This window comes from Euprymna scolopes, chromosome 2 (genome assembly GCF_053919585.1).
Source record: "Euprymna scolopes isolate OS-2025 chromosome 2, ASM5391958v1, whole genome shotgun sequence".
Lineage (NCBI taxonomy): Eukaryota > Metazoa > Mollusca > Cephalopoda > Sepiida > Sepiolidae > Euprymna > Euprymna scolopes.
The window spans coordinates 4,404,702-4,424,693 of NC_136483.1; the positions used below are offsets into that span (position 1 = coordinate 4,404,702).

Genomic DNA, 19,992 nt, shown 5'->3' on the forward strand with positions numbered 1-19,992 from the left:
AATAAAAGGAGGCCGCAGGGAGAACGCACAAAAAAGGGCGACGAGAATTCTTGAAGACTATTGTTGCATGTTACTAAGTAACTTTGCTGCCTTTTTTGTTAATATATTTGGTTTCCCTTCGCATTTTTGTGTGACGTCATCTAAGCCAAAAATTAAGCAATAATTCAGTATTTTTTATAAATTGCTTTTCTGTTTAATTTGATTTTTCTATTACTTTTCAGAAATTATCTGAGACAGAATATTTTCTGGTCAAAAGTACAGGTAAGTAAAATATTTTGAAATATAAATAAAATATGCATGAGTTATCTCCTCTTGCGATCACTACTTCTTGAATAATGTAAACAACCATTAATCCAAGTTTTGTTCTATGTGGTTAATAAAACTAAGTACTGTATTTTTAGATATTTGCATAAACATATTAATCAATCGTAGGTGAACGTTCCTTATACTTTTTCTTTTCATCGTAGTAAATGCGTTTTTTCTTTATGTGGAGTTTATCTTTTATTATAAATTGCAGCCAACTGGATTTGTAAACATAACAAGTGATATTTGATTCTGATAAAAAAAAGAAGAAAAAGTTTATTTCACGTCATAAACGCACCATATATTTTGAATTCTAACGCCAGTGTTTCGTTCGGAAAAAAAGAACACTTATTTTACATCATAGACGCATCACACATTTTCAAATATTAACTTCTGTGTTTTTCTTGTAATCTTATCTTGAAAAAATCTTAAAATGAATACGAAATGTTGATAATATTATTACAATAAACGCATTTTTCTTATTTAACATTTTCTCTCAATTTTGTTATTTTGTCTCGTTTGATTACTACTCCACATTTTAAATTTATAATGCCATCTTTCAGGTACTTCCAGGTAACCATGCCGGAAGATGCCGACACGATGTTGGCTAATATTAGCCAGAGTCTAAATAAGTACCAATATTTTAATCTAAAGTATAAATAAACAAAATACGCAACAAAAATGGAGCAACTGATTTGTGGTTTTGGTTTCGTGAGTTAATGACGTAATTAGGTAGTTTAGAAAAAGCACGTACAGTTTTTAGTTGTAGTTGAGACAACTTAGCACGGAAGATATCGTCTCCGTGTTTAGATGCTGGGAGAAACGCGACCTTAGCATGATATAAAACTTTCAAAGAATAAAAACGTGTTTTTTTGACCCCGACATTAAAATGAGACAACAAAATACCGAGTTACATTTATTTATGAACAATGGAAAAGACATAGAGTATTGCGTGGGTGCACACGTATGATCGAACAAATTCATTAAAGTTGTTGGAAAAATTAAGTCAAGCTTACCTCGCGTACAGGCGGAAATTTGCTCTTCAATTGTGTGTATGAAGTGAATGTGAGCCGTGTGCGTTCACCAGCGTGCCGAGACGAAAAAAAAAAGAAAGAAAGAAAGAGAGAAACGGAAGCAGAGAGAGAGAAGTTAAAAGAGGGAAATAGTAGAGATAGATTAATAAGGGGCGATAATTTTTCTACTGCTTCCTTTTACAATTTGTGTCTGTGTGTTCGCTCCATGCACAAACCTGTTATAGTAGTCATGATACTTCCTATAAACTTACAACGTCTTGTCTGGGAAGTCGAGAATAAACTTTATATAAAATGAACTTGGTATTTATCGTTCTTCAAGGTAGAAAAAAAAGCAAATTCCCACAATATTTTTATTTCAATTCGAGCTTTACAGCTTGTGATATCAACGAAGCGTTTGGCGCCACAACCACTATTGAACCACAGCACAATGATGGTTTAAGAAATTTTGTGGCGGCGACGACTGTGTTGAAGATGATGAGTATAGTGGTCGGTCATCGGATGTTGCCAACGATCAATTAAAAGCCTTGGCTGAAGCCATTCCTCACACAATTGTTCGAGAACTTCTGAATTAGACGTAACGTATACAATTATTTCCAACCACTTAAGAGGGATTAGAAAGACAAAGCATTTTGATAAGTAGGTGCCTCACGAATTGAATGACAACCAAAAAAAACGCCGTTATAAATTGTCATCTTTCCTTCTTTTACACAACAAGAACGACCGGTTTATCGACCAGGTTTTAACTTTTAAATTTAAAAAAAATGGTTTCTTTACAACAACCGACAACGCTCAACTCAGTGGTTAGACACTGACGAAGTTCCACGATTCTTCCTGAAGCCAGAGTTGCACCAAAAGAAGGTTATGCTGACTGTTTGATGGTCTGCGACCGATCTCATCCATTAAAGTTTTTTGAATGCAAGCGAAACCATTATGGCAGAGAGGTACTCTCACAAATAGATGAAATCCATCAGAAACTTCGACAACAACACTCAGTATTAGTTAACAGAAAAGGCCTAATTCCGCTCAACGACAATGCCTGACTGCAAAAGTTGAACGAATTCGGCTATGAAACTCTGCCTCATCCGCCATACTCTCCAGATCTCTCACCTACCGACTATCACATTTTCAAGCATCTCGATAACTTTCTGCATGAGAAATGCTTAAAAAACTTAAGCGATACCAAAAACGCTTTCAGCAACTTCATCGCCACCAGAACGCAAGATTTTACATTACTGGCATAAATATACTGGTTTTGCGTTGCAAAGGTTCGTTGATTCTGATGGTACTTATTCCGATCAATAAAGTTTTGTTTGAACCAAGATATGTTCATATGACATTAAAAGTGAAAAACATCAAGAACTTTCTTGTAAACCCGATATTTAAGCTCACAAATCTAATGAGTCAATTTTTATATGTAATTGTTGTATCGTGTTATTGTCAATAAAATAATGTACACAGATACACTTTACTTTAAAAATCAGTCGGGCCAATACTAAAGCTAATATGAAACATTTTTAAATCATCGCCTACCACTAACTCGGTGCATATACCCCAAACTTATTTACAAATTATTATTAATTTCGGACCCAAAATTATTTGCTATTAATTTACTGTTGTTCTCAACCCCAAACTTATTTACTAATTACTATTAATTTCAGACCCACACTTATTTGCTATTAATTTACTCTTGTTCTACATCCCAAGCTTATTTACAAATTACTATTAATTTCAGACCCAAAATTATTTGCTATTAATTTACTGTAGTTCTCAACCCCAAACTTATTAAAAATTACTATAAATTAAGGACCCAAAATTATTTGCTATTAATTGGATTTGTGTTCACTCTGTGGGATCATACTAATGCAGTAGAGTCTTGTATTTTTTTATGTATTTTTTTCTTGTGTGACGGACGGACCAAGATTATTCAAGAATGTTTAGGTTGACTTAGCAACAATACAATGTTAGTCCAGCCATTTCTGACACATTGTTCTCGTAGATTTTACATATTTGTATAGTAATACGATAGCGTGTCTGTTATTTTTTGTGTCACGCTTACATCTTTTTTTCTTCCGAGTGACTGTCGTTTGATTGTTATGACATTTCATTTCTTGTAATAAATAATTTTGCCACAAATTCCGGTTCGATTATAGCTGATGGCACTCAAGTCATCTCATTTGTTTTCTTCCTTAATATCTTTAAATATTTACTTAAAGAAGAAAATGGTCCCTTTAACAAGTTTCCTGACTTTTTTGTGCGGCCATTTAAAATTATCGTAGACCTTTGAAAATTAAGTATGTTATTGCTATACATCTTATGAGATGACTGATCAAGTTTTATGATTTCAGGTTCAAATGAACAGCTACAGCAACAATTGGAATACATCCTACTAAAGACTGATTGTCACAACTGGTGAATTTCCAAAATGCAATCTGGACGTGAGGACACTTTAGAAGAACGATATGCAATAAAATTTTGTTTTAGATTTCGAAACACTTCGACAGAAATGTATGGAATGCTTCAAACCGCTTTTGGACCATCTTGCATGAATCGAGCATCAGATTTTGAGTGACATAAGAGATTCAAGGAAAACAGAGAATCTGTGAGGGATGATGAGAGGTGTGAGAGAAAATCAGAATACCAGAGTTGATTGACAAAATAAAGAATTTCATGGATAAGGGCCGTCGTGTGTCTATAGAGACAATAAATGCATAGTTTGATGTCAGTGTGGGAACTGTACACAATTATTTGTGAGGAACTGAAGATGCGGACGATTTGCACAAAGTTTGTCCCAAAGGTGCTCCATCCTTGTCACAGACTATTTGACCAAGATGGGCATCAAGACAATTTCTCACCCTTCCTATAGTCCAGACCTTGCTCCCTGTGATTTTTGGTTATTTCATAGGCTCAAGGAACACCTTAGAGGCTGTCGTGATGAAACAATCGAGTGACAAGAGTATTGGAGTATTTTAAAGGACTTCGAGTGGGAGGTATAATATGGGTAACTTCCCAGTTTAAAATTGAATTTCATCCATAGTTTTATATAACATTTAGCAAGATTAGCTGAATTTCAGTTTCTTCTTAAGGCCCCTTAAAGCTGTAAATTTTTGACATCTAGAATCAAAATAATATAATGGATTCGGATCCAAATATGAATAATGATTTTAGATAAAAGGTTTAGTAGCATTATATGCTGATTTGAATCTTAGTGAGTGGAGATAAGTTTGGTGTAAAACTGTTTTGTTTGAGGAATGTATTTAATAATTTTACCCATTCTGGGACGGGTATTTTTCTAGTTATCTCTATCTCTACATAAAAGTTAAAAAAGTCATAAAAGTGTGTGAGAGTTCCTTCCTCATGGGCTCCGAAACGGCTGAGCTAATTTATATGTCTGTCAGTGTTCTTAGATAGGTTTTGTACAGAAATTCATCCGATAAGTGTCGAAAAATCGAAAAAAAAATCCGATCTTAAAAATAGCTTTTCTCTCTTATAGATAAAAAAAAAAATTTTTTACAGGGGAATATTTTACGTTACACCGGCAAGAGAGATAATTGTATTTCAGCAATCATTTCTTCTTAAAAAATCAGATTTATTATAATCTGGAAATATAGCTTAGTGGTAGAGTATTCGACTACAGATCGAATTATCCCCTATACAAACCCGGGTATACCTCACCATTTTATTTTAATTTTTTTTATTAATGAGTTCAATTTATGATGAAAGAAGAGGTATCATTTAAAATCGCCGGAAATTATTTCTTCGTTTGCATATTTTAAAACTAAACATTAATCAGAAATGACTTTTCCAGGGCATTCATCGTCAATCCCAAATATCAGCTAACGTAATACTGTAAACAAACACAGACGGAATTTGATGAACATTATCATTATTATACTTTCATGTTTTAATGTTTTTTTTCGAATTAGTCCACTGGGCAAATTATTCCTCGTAATATATAATAATCAATAGAGGATTGATTCTATAATAATACATACTTAATCTGCATAAATTAAAATATCATGTTTAAGCGTATTATACGACCAGGCAACGCCGGGCTGTCAGCTAGTTGTTCAATAGAATCTTTTGTATTTTTGAAATTTCTTTTTTAATTTGTCTTGCAGAATCCTCACGTGCAACAGTGGAAATCACGGGCTCGTATTCTGTGTTCAGCCTCGGATTACGTCCAGAACAATATGGTCAGCAAACAGTTCAACTTGTCATTCGTGCATAGTAAGATAAATACATTTCTAATTTAATTTCTTTTTTTAATAATCATACCAGCATGGGAAAGAAAGATGTCTTTTTCTCTTTGAAATCGTTAAATTTTTCAAGACGCTTTAATAACCATAAACTCCTAAAATGTCTGTGCATATATTGACAGATGAAATTATTTATGTTAAGATGTTTTAATAGAAAAGAATGTTAGAACACAAACAATAATTAAAAAATAAGTAGACCTCTAGAGTCTTACGTAGAAGTTACCTAAACTAAGCTTTAGGTAGAGTTTGAAAAAGACGCGTATGATTATTACTTTTCAAAATGTAGCCACTACAATATTGTTTCGTAGTCGATTATAAAGATACTCTTCATGTTACGTATATGAATGACTTATGATCGTCTTAGTTGTATAAACGGGCAGTTGTTTCGTTTTAAAATAAATACGTGAGTGACACTTATCGTTTATAATAGATATTTGGTTTATTTACAAATGGCTTCAAAAGTAACAGTCGTAACTATCATCATCGCCGCGGTGGAGGTTAGGGCAAGGGTGGGTAGCGGAGCTCTGTTTCAACCTGTATTTTCGCTTTGTCTCTTCTTTCTGGTTTCTCTCTGCTCTTTTTATTTATATTACTTTGACCTGTTGACCTTTTTCTCGCCAGCTTGTGTATTATTTATCTCTAGGTCATAGTTCCTGTTGATTGAACTGTTAACCTTATTTCCGCTAGCATTTGTTTATTGTATTTTTTTTGCTGGTTTTGGTCTGACCCATTTAATATCGGTTAGCTTTTCTGGCTGATTGACGTCATGGATATAGGTCGTTTTAATTCCAGGGATTTCCCATTGTGTTCTTTTGTTTGCCTGGATACAGCTTCGTAACAATATTTTTGGTCACTTTTCCTGGGATTGACTTATTGTTCTTTGATCGCCCGGACCTCTCCCTAACACTCATAACAAGAAGGAACGACAAAGCGTGTTGGTTGTATGAATCAAGTAAGTTGTCCAACATGGTGTTTTTATAAATTTTTAAGGTAAAAAGCTGATAAGTACGTGACTAAATATGCAGCAATAACAAGATTTTGCAAACTGGTTATTCGCAAAAAAAAAAAAAAAAAACAATATGGCAACGGATACCTTTTGAAAAGCAATAAATGACTAACTGAGAAAACTTGATATTTAGAACTTGGAGAATTATTATATTACACTATATATGCTCTGAAACCCAATAAAAAGGCATTCATTGAGCTTGGGTTTTTCAAAATTTATATAAAAATATTTTTTTCATTATGAAAAACTTTATTTACGAGAAAGATTTTTTTAATGCATTACCATTGGCATATACAAACTGAGTAACGTTTCGAGTAAATGATTAATCGATATATATATATATATATATATATATATATATATATATATATATATATATATATATATATATATATATGCATATATATATATATATAATTTTTCTTTTTATTGTGCTCACCTCAAACAATGCATGTTGCAACTTGGACGTAAGGGGCTATTATTTAGAGTCATGTAAGATGATGAGCGAAGTGTCTGTTCACATTACATTTAAACTTGCATGTTAGTACAGTCAGGGAAGCAGAAAGCCGGGCGGAATTCCAAAGTTTAACACTCCGAGGGAAGAAGCTATTAGAATAGAAAACTTTTCGGCATGTAAAGTGAAGGGTGGGATTTTGCTGCTAGACAGATTTATCGGAAATATGTATGTCGAGAAGGGTGTAAGTGCAATCAATTCATCAGAGCACATTTCATTAAAGTACTTGTAAAACAGGCACAGATGCAATATTGCAATGATTGGAAGAGGTTGGTTGATAATGTAGGACCTATTAGGTTTGGAGCCTAGTGGTGGATGCTCAGCCTAGATGTGTCAACGATACTTCATGTATGGGCCAATGATGCCTTTATAGAAGTACAGGATACTCTTAGGTCCAAACAATTTTCTAGTATGATAAAGGGAGCCCACCTTCTTGACAAAATATTAATTGGTCTTCGAGATCAATAATGTTTGTGCTCTTCATTTTGTGTCCTTTTTGCATTATGAAATTTCAGCTTCTCTATTTGTTTTTATATTCACAAGTTTTCATTAGTTGGAAATGGTTTTTGTATCAGGTTGAAAAGACAGTTTTTTTTTGTGTGGTTTTTAACTTTTAAATTCAAATGAACATACTTCGGCTCAAACGAAAATTCAAATAAGCATCATCAGAAAGAACACACTTTTGCTAACACAAAATTAGTGTATTTATGCCAGTAACGTAAAAATTTTGCGTTCTGGAGACAGTGAATTCACTGACATCGCTTAGGTTTTGAAGCATTTTTCATGCAGAAAGTTGTCGAGATGCAAGGTCGGTTTAGCAACATGCGGTCTGGTATTATTGTGGAATAGAATTGGTCTTTTTCTGCTGACTAATGTTGGGTGCTGTTGTCGAAGTTTCTGATACATTTTATTCATTTGTTGACAGTAATTCACCACCATAATTGTTTCGCCTGTATTAAAAAAAAAACTGTAAAGGATGAGACCAGTCGCAGACCAAACAGCCAGCATGGCCTTCTTTTGATGCAACTCTGGCTTCGGGAAGTGCCATTAAGCCTCATCAGCGTCTAACCACTAAGTTAAGCGTCGCCGGTTGTCGTAAAGAGCCCACTTTTCATCACAAATCACTGTCTGGTCGAGAAACATCATTTGAAAACCTATTTTAAAATACATCATTTGAAATCAAAATTAAACATTCCACGTCAAACTAATATCTTTATTCATGCTAATCTGCATGTGATAGTGTTCTATAACTCTTGCTTTATTGTTTTACCGCTCGTCCCACTATTCCATTTGATTGCGGAACCGATTGGTACGAATAAATTGCAGTTTATGTCCAAGTTTCCCTCATTTTTATAATTTTCTTTTAATAACTTTCTTATTAAAGTGACTTCCTCTTTATTTGCATATCTCCTCTCACGTGATCTTGCCGTTTGCTTTTTTTCCCTTAATTAAATACTTTCTTTTTTTATTAACATGCATGTCTGGCCACTTGCCGCATTTGTCGTTGTAAAATTCAGTTGAATAAAACCTTGGAAAAAACGTATTGCTGATTGCGTCTTCATTACATTATAACTATGGTACCGAAACTTTACTTACTATTTGTCTACCATTGAGCATTTAAATCCAGACAACTTGAAGTCCTTTATCTAAACGTTTCTGCTATGATTGCTGACATTATCGAGGGTTGTTCTGAATTCGAACATGCCATCGAACTACTAAAATCTATGTACGTCAAGCCTCCCAACATTATCCACGCAAGACGAACAATGAGTCCTTAGATCAGTTCGTTCTGGCTTTGAATAGTCTTGCCGCTGGCTGTTGCTTCAAAAATATTATTGTTGCTACCTACAGGGATGAATCTGTCCGCTATGCTTACAGTCTTCCGTAATACGTGCCAGACTCCCTGAAAATGATACGTTGGATCTCAAGGAGGCTACTCAGTGTGCTAGGGCATTAGAACAAGCTCATTTTCGTGCGGAGTCCTACGTCTATCCATCTGCTGCTGCTATTCCAACTCAAAATGATTCTACCAATGCTTTCATTGCTACTATCACTAAAAACGTACTCCCTGGCTCGGCTGATTCTCGTATGGAGTTTGATTCAGTACTGTCTACTGCCCTTCTTACTCACGGCAGATGCTAGAATTGTGGAGGGAAACTTCACCTTAAAGATAATCGTCGCCATTTTCCTGCTTGCGATAAAATATGCCGAAATTATTGGAAACTCGATCCTCTTGCAAATATTCCTCGTTCTACAAGACCGACACTTTCACATTCTACTTCGTCTGTTATAGTAGCCCGTGCTAACGATGTTGATAATTCTCCTGTTACTAAAATGGTAAAATTAAAAGGTAAACCACTTACCACCCTTATAGACACAGGCCGCTTTGATAATTTTATTAGTGCTAGTCTCGTTAAAACCTTGAACCTGTCTACTCGGAAACGGGACTCTGTAATTTCTATGGCATCATCCGCACTTTCCCTCAAACTATCTGAATATTGCACTGAGAATAGTACATTCAACGGTTTCGAGTATAAAGACATTGACTTCACGATACTCCCTAATAATGGATATGATATTCGGAGTATCCTTTTTAAAAATGCACCAGAGTATTACTATTTCCTTTGGCGGGTCACAGGATAGTCTAAAAATATGCGCTGTTACTAAAATCAATTGTGCTCCCGTTAACTTATTCAGAAATTTGACCCCTAATTGCAAATCCATTGCTACTAAGTCCTGCTATTACCGTGCTGAGATGCTGAGGATGCTGAGGATGATCTGTTTATTGAAAAAGAAACTCTTAAATTACTTGAGAATGATATAATTGAACCAAGTTATTCTCCATGGCGCACTCAAGTTGTAACTTGTTCATCTAATAAAAAAAAATAGCATAGTATCTTATCTTCAGTATTATTGACTTTAAAGCATATAATATCAGATTGAAATTTGCCTCTCAAGCTGGAAATCGTCAATATATCAATTTAAACAGTTCCTGCCACGCTCCAAAAATATCGACTCAAGATGCTGAATGATGCGTCTGGAGTCCTGGTAAAATGCGCTGGACTGCAATCGGTGAGCGTCAAGAAATGTTTTCCGTTAAAGTGTGTTATATCCATCCCAGCCTTTGCCAGTTTGCTTGTACCGCCAATTTTGGTAATTTTTTGGTAAACCCGCCGTTCTGACTCGACGGGACCAGAGAAACGTCTATTGAAAGTCCATACTCTTCTTCCAGTGATTTTATTGTGTCCAATCGTCGTTCGAGTAACATTTCGCTGGTAGCCTTTGTGCGTACTCTAGTTTTTCTAGTTAGCGTGTCCACTAACCAGTGATACACACTTACTGAGCCCGTTTTTAAGTGTATGAATTTGCACTTCCAGTGTAACGCAAGGTTAATACCCTTCAACGCCGCACCAAGTTCAGCCAAGTTAATATGCTGCACGTCGCTTGTGGATCGCAGTCAACATGCATCTTCAAAGACAATAGTGTCATGTTCCAGGAGCATGCCGGTCGCCAGGGAACTTGCGTCCACCCATACATTGATGTCTTGTCCGTTTACACACCACAGACTTTGTGAGGATCGCTCTGCTTCACCCTGGCTATTGTTTCCTGGAGCATTTGTTGAAGTGGAACATCCTCTGTGGTGTCGTCCCATCCTTGCGTTACGGTGTTGGCCCGTAGCTTTATGATTCCTGTTGCTGCTCGTAGCCACCCACACACTAGCACATGCCCGGTCAGATTCCCGCACAGGGAAAAATGGCTCGACGTGTCACAATCTCTGGAACATCTGGAATCATTCTTGCACGCTTCCATTGCAGAGTGCCATGCTCTCCCCAGACCACCAATCCAAGCATTCTTGCGCCATCTTCAAGCCGCTCTGGTTCCTTGCTTTCCAGTCCAACCGAAGAAGATGCAGCTTCACTCGTTTCGCGGGCGCCACGCTGTTGTTGATGTATAAATCATCTATATATGCCGATGTTGCTTCTTGAACAGTTACACCTTTCAACAAAACAGACTCCACAATTGTCAGGCAGTATCTCTCCCCCTTTACAACCACGGTTTGAAACGGCCATAAAGAACGGTGCACACGTACCTGGAGGTAGGTCTTTCTTAAGACCAAAACTGACAGCTTTTTTGAACACACATCCGCACGTGCCGTGTATGCGTCCACATGGTCGTTTAGCACACGGTAATCTATAACAGGCCGCACTTTTCCTTTGTTATGCTGAACAATCGCCATTAGTGGGATTAATCCCTTGAGTGGACCAAGCTCTTTCTCCGGGTATGGTATCAGCCATCCATTGCGAATCCAAGTTTGCAATTCGCAGTCATAGTCCTTCCGAATGTGTTTGGGCACGGTGTATTCAGGTGTCTGATTGATCAGCTGTTGTGGGGCTGCTCATTCGACCATTTCCAGATTGCCGTCCAATGTTTCTTAGTCGGGTCGAATACGACATCAAAGTCAGGTCGTTCTACTTTTCACTGCAACAGCAGTGCTGACACCGCAAACTTCCTTCGGGAAATTGGCGTCACCGTGTTCATTTATATGAACGCCGCCCAACAGGCGGATGGCATCAATTCCGAGCAAGAGATCAAATCCCAACAGATCTCCATCCATAGTCAACATCTGCTCCAACACAACGGGGATCTTTTTATCCACCTGCAAACTGACCTTGGTCGCTCCTTTGCTGGCCATACTCTTTCCATTAACAGTCAGTACCTCTGTCTTGTGTCCATTCAGTGGACCACAAACCGTACTCCTTACTAGAGATCAGGCACACTCAGAGTCAATCAATGCATCCCGAATCACTCCGTTGACACGCACGCGCTTCACTGGAAGGTCTCATCCTATTCGAGGCGAGAGTGGCGCTCACATCTTGCCCTTGTTTGCGTTTTCCGGACATTGTGTCCCTCTTTCTGGCATCGGTAGCATCGAATGCATGGTGTACGGCGCTGCCTCGATCATTTGCGCTGACAGTGCTTAGCAAGATGGTTGGCTTCAGAGCAATTAAAACACTGCAGTGAGTTTTCAGAGGACTTGTGTAGAGGCACCTTTTCCGTGTCTGACCTGTCGACAGCGGCTGCAACCCGTTCGTTATTTACCACGGACCTTGCTCGGCTGAGCATACTTTCTGTTGGGATCTGGTTGATATCAGCAGATGCACGTAGCAACTCCTGGGTATGGGCAGGCAGTCTAACCATGAATACATACTTCAGCGTCTGGCTCGGGACACCTTCGAACAGACTGGAGAGCTTTGTTAACGCAGCGTGGAACTCATCTACTGACTCGTCCGAATGTAAGGTGCGTCTTGCAAACAGCTTGTATGCCCCATATGGGTCAAGCACAAAAGCCCTGTGCATTGCATCTTTCACCCGTGTTACATTATTCTTCTCTGCATCTGACAGCTGTTGGTAGACGTCGAAAGCTCCTCCAGCTAGTCACAAGGGGATGCCCTGTTCGACTGTCAACTCCCGAGAGCTTGCAGATAAGGTCCACTCTCTCTAACCAGTCTACAATGGATGTTGTGCCGTCATATTCAGGTACTAATTTTAGGTCGAACCTTCCTTCAGTCATAATGCCGAGATAGCTTGAATCAGTATGTTCTATTTACAGTTCTCGCTTCTTACTGTCCCTTTCTTCCTGTCCTCGATTCGCGTGACTTAGACGAACAGCACGAAATCTCTTTCATCTACCGAAGCAAATGAAAGAATGCCGCCCGCACACAAAAGTCTGACGTCTTTTATCACCGCCGGGGCGCCAACTCATGCAAATCAGTACCAACCGGATTTCCCGTCCCATCACGCAGGCGCAGTGTTATTTGTGCATTGGACACGACAGCGACCGGCTCGTAAGACATTGTCTACAAATCGTTAAAAAGGTGTCTTGGTATGGTTGCCTACTATGCCAAATTGATACCTAATAACTCATCAAATATTCGCCAACTGGTTTAAAATGAACAATTCCCGATGCTTTTCATGGTTGTAAACGCATTCGAAAAACTCCAGAAAGACATTATTTAATCTTCTGTAAAGGTTATTGATGACGAATTGCCGTTTGTTATTGAAACCGATGCCTCAGAAAAAAGCTATCGGAGGCACTCTCTTACAAGCTGGGTGATCTGTAGCCTTCTTTGCCCGGTCGTTAAACCCATCTGAAACGCGACTTCATATAGTCGAAAACGAAGCGTATGCCATAGTAGAATATGTTCGTAAATGGAGAGACCTCATTATTGGGAAACATTTCACTAATATTACGGACCAGCAAGCCGTACCTTTTATGTTTATGTGTAATAAATTGTGAACAGACGGGCTTACCTGACAAACGCTCGAGGTGTGCACTCTGCAAAGCGGGCACGTCCAAAGAAAAATGGCAAGATGGCGGCGGCCGGTTAATATTGCCAAGTAATCACGCAAAATCTCGTGTTCTCTCGCACACACGAGAGTTCAGCTTAGCATAAAAACGGGTCACTGTGAGCAAGAAGGGAGAAGGAAAAACGTAGTCAAGACAAAGACGACGCTTCTGACGACTGAGAAGAAAAAAGAAGAAAAAGAGCAAGAAGTAGAAGAGGAAGAAGAGAACGATACATGAGAAGACGAGGTGTGTGTGGTTTTGAGTAAATCGAAACAGACAGAAAAAAAACTCTGATTACAAGCTATCTCGGCTTTGGTATGGAGAAATTTGACATCAGATTAATTCCGGAATTCGATGGCTCCCCCACTGGTCCCTCGGTGGTCGAATGGCTGGAAAAGGCTGAGCGCGTTTGCCGGTTGTGCAAGATTAAAGACCCAGCTCTGGTTATCCCATTGAGACTCACTAAAGGGGCTTATGCCGTGTACCAGCAGCTAGGGGAGGATCCGACCATGGAGCAGATTACACAAGCGTTATACGGGGCATTTGGTACAGACCCTTTTGTCGCCTGGAGGCAGTTTTCCGAACGCCGACTTGGGCCGGGGGAGACAGTGGATGTCTACATGGCCGACTTGAAAAAGCTTGCCACTCTCTTCGGCGGTGCAAGTGATCGCATATTGGCATGCGCCTTTTTGTCGGGACTTCCGGATGAGGCAAGTCGACTGCTGCGAGCATCGTCAGGACTCACTGAGATTGGATTGGAGGAGTTATTGGCGAGAGCACGAAACATCTTGAAAGACGATCGAGAACTAGTCTCCGCAGCTGTTGACACTCTGGACTCGCCAACGAAGGGTCTACGATGCTATACCTGTGGTGGCCCCAACCACTTTTCCAGAGACTGCAAAAGCGGTACAAGGCGCACCCCTAATTATGGAGCACGACAAGTAATACGGTGTCACCAATGCAATAAGCCAGGCCACATAGCGCGGAATTGTCCGGGAAACGGGCAAGAGGAGGACGCCGCAGCGCTAGCACCCTCCCCAACGCGGCATTGAACAAAGCGCTGCCTGCAGTAACAGTTCAAGTTGATTGATGTGAACGTTCAGCGCTGGTTGACACCAGCTGTACCCAAACCCTTCTTCGAAAGGAATATTGCGCCACATGGAAGAAACGAAGGCTCCCTGTACTTACTGTCGGCCAAGGCTCATTGGTGTGTTGTGGGGTTAGCGTTGTTCATATCAGCATTGGCAATGGCTATCCGGTTGCTGTGACGGTGTTAGTGGTCGATGGGGAGCTGCTCGGATATGACCTTCTCCTTGGAATGGACGCTATCACACAGCTTGGCGGAATTACTGTGAACAGCGCCGGTGATGTGAGCTTCTCTCGACCAAACAAACAAATGTGTGCAGCAATCACTCTCGATGAGCCCGACTTCCATGCAGAATACGATAAGGGCAAAAACACTTGGACAGCGTCTTGGAAATGGGCAGGCGACCAGCCACCAGTGTCATTGCGGAATCGACTTACAGAGTATCCCCCTCCTGCGTGGCTTAGGGGGCAGTACGAGGCAGAACTTCAAGTGTGGCTGGATAATGGCTGGTTAGTTCCATACCCAGAGGATGAGCTCGGGCCCCCGCGGGGGCTAATTCCCCTGATGGCTGTCAGACAAGAGAACAAGCAGAAAGTTCGACCTGTTCTTAATTACCGGGAACTTAATGAATACGTTGACCCACACACTGCGGGGGCTGATGTCTGTGCTCATAAACTACGGGAGTGGCGGCGGCAGGGTGCGGAAGCAGCCATACTGGACTTGCGAAGAGCGTACTTGCAAATACGTGTTGAGAAATCGCTGTGGCCGTTCCAGGCGGTGGTGATCAAAGAAACTCGCTATTGCTTGACCAGGCTAGGATTCGGCCTGAATGTAGCCCCTAACATCATGACAGCAATCATGCAGGCGATCCGGCGTCAAGATGAAGCGGTGCAACATGCGACACCGTCGTATATAGACGACATTTTTGTCAATGAGAGCCTCCTGTCTGCCCAGGCGGTCAAAGAACACTTCGAGCACTTCGGATTGTCGTGCAAGGAGCCGGAGCGGCTACAGGACGGGGCGAAAGTGCTCGGACTGCAGGTAAGCGGAAGTGCAGATGGCCTTCAATGGGGAAGGAGTGTTGAAATCCCGGAAATCCCATCTACCATCACACGTCGGAGCACGTTTTCCATTTGCGGAAAATTGGTGGGTCACTTCCCTGTGTGTGGGTGGCTCCGAGTGGCTGTAGCGGCCATAAAGCGACAGGCGACTTCTATGTCAACTGGATGGGACGATGAGGTGCATGATCCTGCCCTGCGAAGCATGCTGGTGGAAGTTGTGGCCAGAGTGACCAATGATGACCCTGTACGGGGGAGCTGGTGCGTCGATGGGAGTGAATTTACAGTTTGGGTAGACACCAGCTCACTTGCCCTTGGCGTTTCTCTGGCGGTAGACGGAAGGATAATAGAAGATGCCTGCTGGCTTCGGCCGGAGAATGACGCCAAGCATATAAACCTAGCTGAACTCGATGCTACACTGAAAGGAGTCAATCTAGCGCTTCAGTGGCAGGCTAGAATCCTTCACATCATCACGGATTCCACGTGTGTGCATCGGTGGATGACCAATTTCTTTGAACGGAAAAGCACGTCTGACAACGAAGGCGTCGGCCGAAATGTTGATCCGGAGGCGGCTTGCTACCCTAACCGAAACCACTAAGGAATACAACTTGGTCATAGATGTGACACTGGTGCAGTCCTGTTTGAATCAGGCGGATCGTCTGACCAGAGTGCCACGCCGTTGGCTAGACCTGCCAAAAGAAGTGAAAGAGTCAGCACCTGTAAATTGCGCTGCAGTGGGACATAGACTCAGCCCGGAGCATATTAATGATGTCCATTGCCAAAGCGGCCAGATTGGTTGACCCCTCTGTGTCTCGGAGGGCTGTGAAATCTTTTGTGGGAAACTACAACACCTGCCGATCGATCGACCCAGCACCTGTCCGGTGGAAGAAGGGAATACTCAGTGTGAAGCGTAATTGAGATAGGATTGCGATGGACATAACGAACTACAACGGGAGGCATTTTTTGACGCTTATCGACTGTGGACCATCTAGGTTTTCATTGTGGCGGCCCCTTCGCCGGCAGGACGCGGCTGCCATTATCTATGAGTTGGAAGGTGTGTTCCTCGAGCGTGGCCCTCCTTCTGAGATACTCACTGACAATGGCCCCGCTTTTATTAGTGAGCCGTTTAAACAGTTTGCAGATGGCTGGGGTGTCCATCTGCGTTTTCGGTGTGCCCATGTTCCCAGTGGAAACGGGATTATTGAGCGCAATCACAGAACTGTTAAGACAATCGCAGCGCGGAAGGGGTGTACGGTACCTGAAGCAGTCTATTGGTACAACGTCACCCCTAAGGACGATGTTTCACCCTCCACCGCGCCAGCCAACGCGCTACATACATACCGTGTCAGGGTGAGAGATTTGGAGAGCAGCTCACTACCCGAACCGGAGCCACCACAAAAGAACATAAAAGAAGATGTCGTCTGGGTTAAAAAAAACCCGAGGCCAGTGCACGACTCGCTACGGAACCGGTCATGTCACTGAAGTGATCAGCCCGCAGGCGGTGCGAGTTGATGGAGTACCTCGTCATATTAAAGACTTAAGATCAGTATTCCAAACGCAGCTGCCGCTTAACGAAGATAGTGAAATTGAATCCGTGACCAGCGACCCATCATTCTGGTTCATGACGGCTTCAACGCACAGCGACACTGAGAGTGGTAGACTTCAAAGTACTGACCCTCCTGCTGATGATAAAGACAGTGATACTGCGATGCTCAGCTTTAGGTTCGCCGACCTTCGTGTCACGGAAGACAGCGCAGACGATGATGAAGCCCCGAATCCCCCTCTCCGAAGAAGCACTCGAAGAAAAAGGCCACCGCCTCCCTGCTCTTTCTGTGATAATGAGATCAGGGGGGGAGTGTGTAATAAATTGCGAACAGACGGGCTTACCTGACAAACGTTCGAGGTGTGCACTCTGCAAAGCGGGCACGTCCAAAGAAAAATGGCAAGATGGCGGCGGCCGGTTAATATTGCCAAGTAATCACGCAAAATCTCGTGTTCTCTCGCACACACGAGAGTTCAGCTTAGCATAAAAACGGGTCACTGTGAGCAAGAAGGGAGAAGGAAAAACGTAGTCAAGACAAAGACGACGCTTCTGACGACTGAGAAGAAAAAAGAAGAAAAAGAGCAAGAAGTAGAAGAGGAAGAAGAGAACGATACATGAGAAGACGAGGTGTGTGCGGTTTTGAGTAAATCGAAACAGACAGAAAAAAAAAAACTCTGATTACAGTTTAAACCTGCTAATCGCGGAAAAATTAAAAACGATAAAATTATACGGTGGAAAATGGAACTTCTTTTTTCATATGAATAAAACACCGTCCTGGGAAGGAAAATGTTGCTGATACGCTATCGCGAACATGTGGAACATTTGTGCTATTTCTTCCTTGAAGGAACTAAAATCAATTCATAATTCTTTAATACATCCTGGAGTACAACGCTTTTGGCATTTTGTAAGGCCATAAAGTATGGCATATTCAATCGATGAAGTCCAGTGTGTGACTTATGAATGTCCTACTTGTGCCAAAATAAACCCCAATTCCTTATTCCTCTAATCCGTTCTACTTTGCCGTTTCAACGTTTTTCCGTTGATTACAAAAGACCTCTTCCGGTATCTTCGTCAAGTTGCTATTACATACTTACTGTTGTCGTCGAACATAGTTGATTTCCTTTCGCTTTCCTTTGTCGTGATTACTCTTCTCAAACCGCGATACAGTGCATGAAAACTATTTTCTCTATCTTCTGACTTCTCTCATTTATCCATTCTGACCGAGAAACTTCGTTTATGTCGAGAGAATTCCAGCAATTTTTGCTACAACACAGATCGATCCCAGGATTCTGCTGGGGACGTGAACTCAGATCGATCCCAGGATTCTGCTGGGTACGTGGACCCCGAAAATCTGCCATCTTTGCCTGGTGCAAGCCCCGAGATTCATATTTCCTCAAAGTCTGAAACTTCTGACTCTTCTGGCTGACTCTCCATCGTCTAGCAGGACTCGTAAACCAGTTCAGTGGCTTTGTAAACTTTCTAATAACAATATCTGTTTCAAGTGGGGAAGAATTATATAATTTTCTTATAACTTTCTTTGTATTTGCATATCTCCTCTCACGTGATCTTGCCGTTTGCTTTTTCCTTATTTTCTTATTTGAATACTTTCGTTTTTTATTTTATTTTATTAACATGTTTTCCTGGTCACTTGCCGCATTTGTAAAATTCCGTTGGATAAATGCTTGGAAAAAGGTCTTTTTGCTTATATTCCATTCATTAATGTGGAACATCTTTGCTCTATCATCGTATAATGATATGCAGAGGTACTGATCGTATCATCAGTCGGAGTAGTGGGCTTCACACTCACTGAAAGTTAACGCTGGAAAACTATACTAATGTCTAAATATGAATATGAAAAAAATAAGATTGGAAAATAATAATTTCTTTTTTTTTTTTTTTTTGATATTTTCAGTTATGCATGTACTCTTCCGATGATAGGACGCGTGACTATAGTTTGTTTAACGAATACAAATGATATTTATAAAATGTCAGCGAGTGTAAGTATATTTTTCTTTATCTATATACTATTACATAAAAGTCACTTCGTGTGTGTGTGAGTTCCCGCCTCAAAAGAACTCACGCGGCTGAGCCTATCTTTTGCAAAATTCACACAAAACTAATTTATATTTGGCAGTGTTCTAAGATATGGTTTGTACAGAAATTCACCCGATAAGTATCGAAACTCGAAAAAGTCAGATCTTAAAAATAGTCTTTCTTCTCTTATACAGGGTGGTCAAAAAGTCAGGTAACATTTTAAAGAAAAACGATATTAGCAATACACGTATATTTAAGTACCATACATTGAAATATAAAATGAAACAAACATGAAATATGTTTATTTTGTTAATTGTCGTCCATTTCTCTCTATCAATCGCTGGAAGCGATTAACCACTGATTGTGTAACACGTGTAATCATGTCAGCTGATATCCACGCAATCTCCTCTTCAATAAATAACTTTAAAGACGCTATTGTATCAGGCTTCTTGCCATAAACGCTATCCTTTACATAGCCCAAAGCCAGAAATCAGGAGGGGTAAGTTTATATATTACACTCAAATATTTAAACAAATAATATTAAACGAATAGAGATTATAATGGATCATATTGTTTTTTCTACCTTTAACATGTTACCTGACTTTTTGACCACCCTGTAGATGAAAAGGATTTTACAAGGAAAAATTTTATGTTACACCGGTGTAATCTTAGCCAGTATAACATAAAATATCCCCCTTAAAAGTCTTTTTTCTTAATCTATAAGAGAAGAAAGATAACTTTTAAGATCGTCAAGCCCAAATATCAGCTGACGTGATATTGTAAACAAACACAGACGGAATCTGATGAA

At 40.3% G+C, this 19,992-nt stretch overlaps 1 protein-coding gene across 1 annotated transcript in view; it reads left to right on the forward strand.

Annotated features, from left to right (window-relative positions):
• The window catches only part of LOC145288327 (CD109 antigen-like), a 252,965-nt gene that overhangs the window by 33,315 nt on the left and 199,658 nt on the right, over positions 1-19,992 (forward strand). Inside the window, exons 7-9 of the mRNA XM_080136322.1 lie at positions 222-261; positions 5,456-5,564; positions 19,063-19,147. Of these exons, the coding sequence (XP_079992448.1) occupies positions 222-261; positions 5,456-5,564; positions 19,063-19,147 (234 nt within the window). The remainder of the gene's footprint in view (positions 1-221; positions 262-5,455; positions 5,565-19,062; positions 19,148-19,992) is intronic.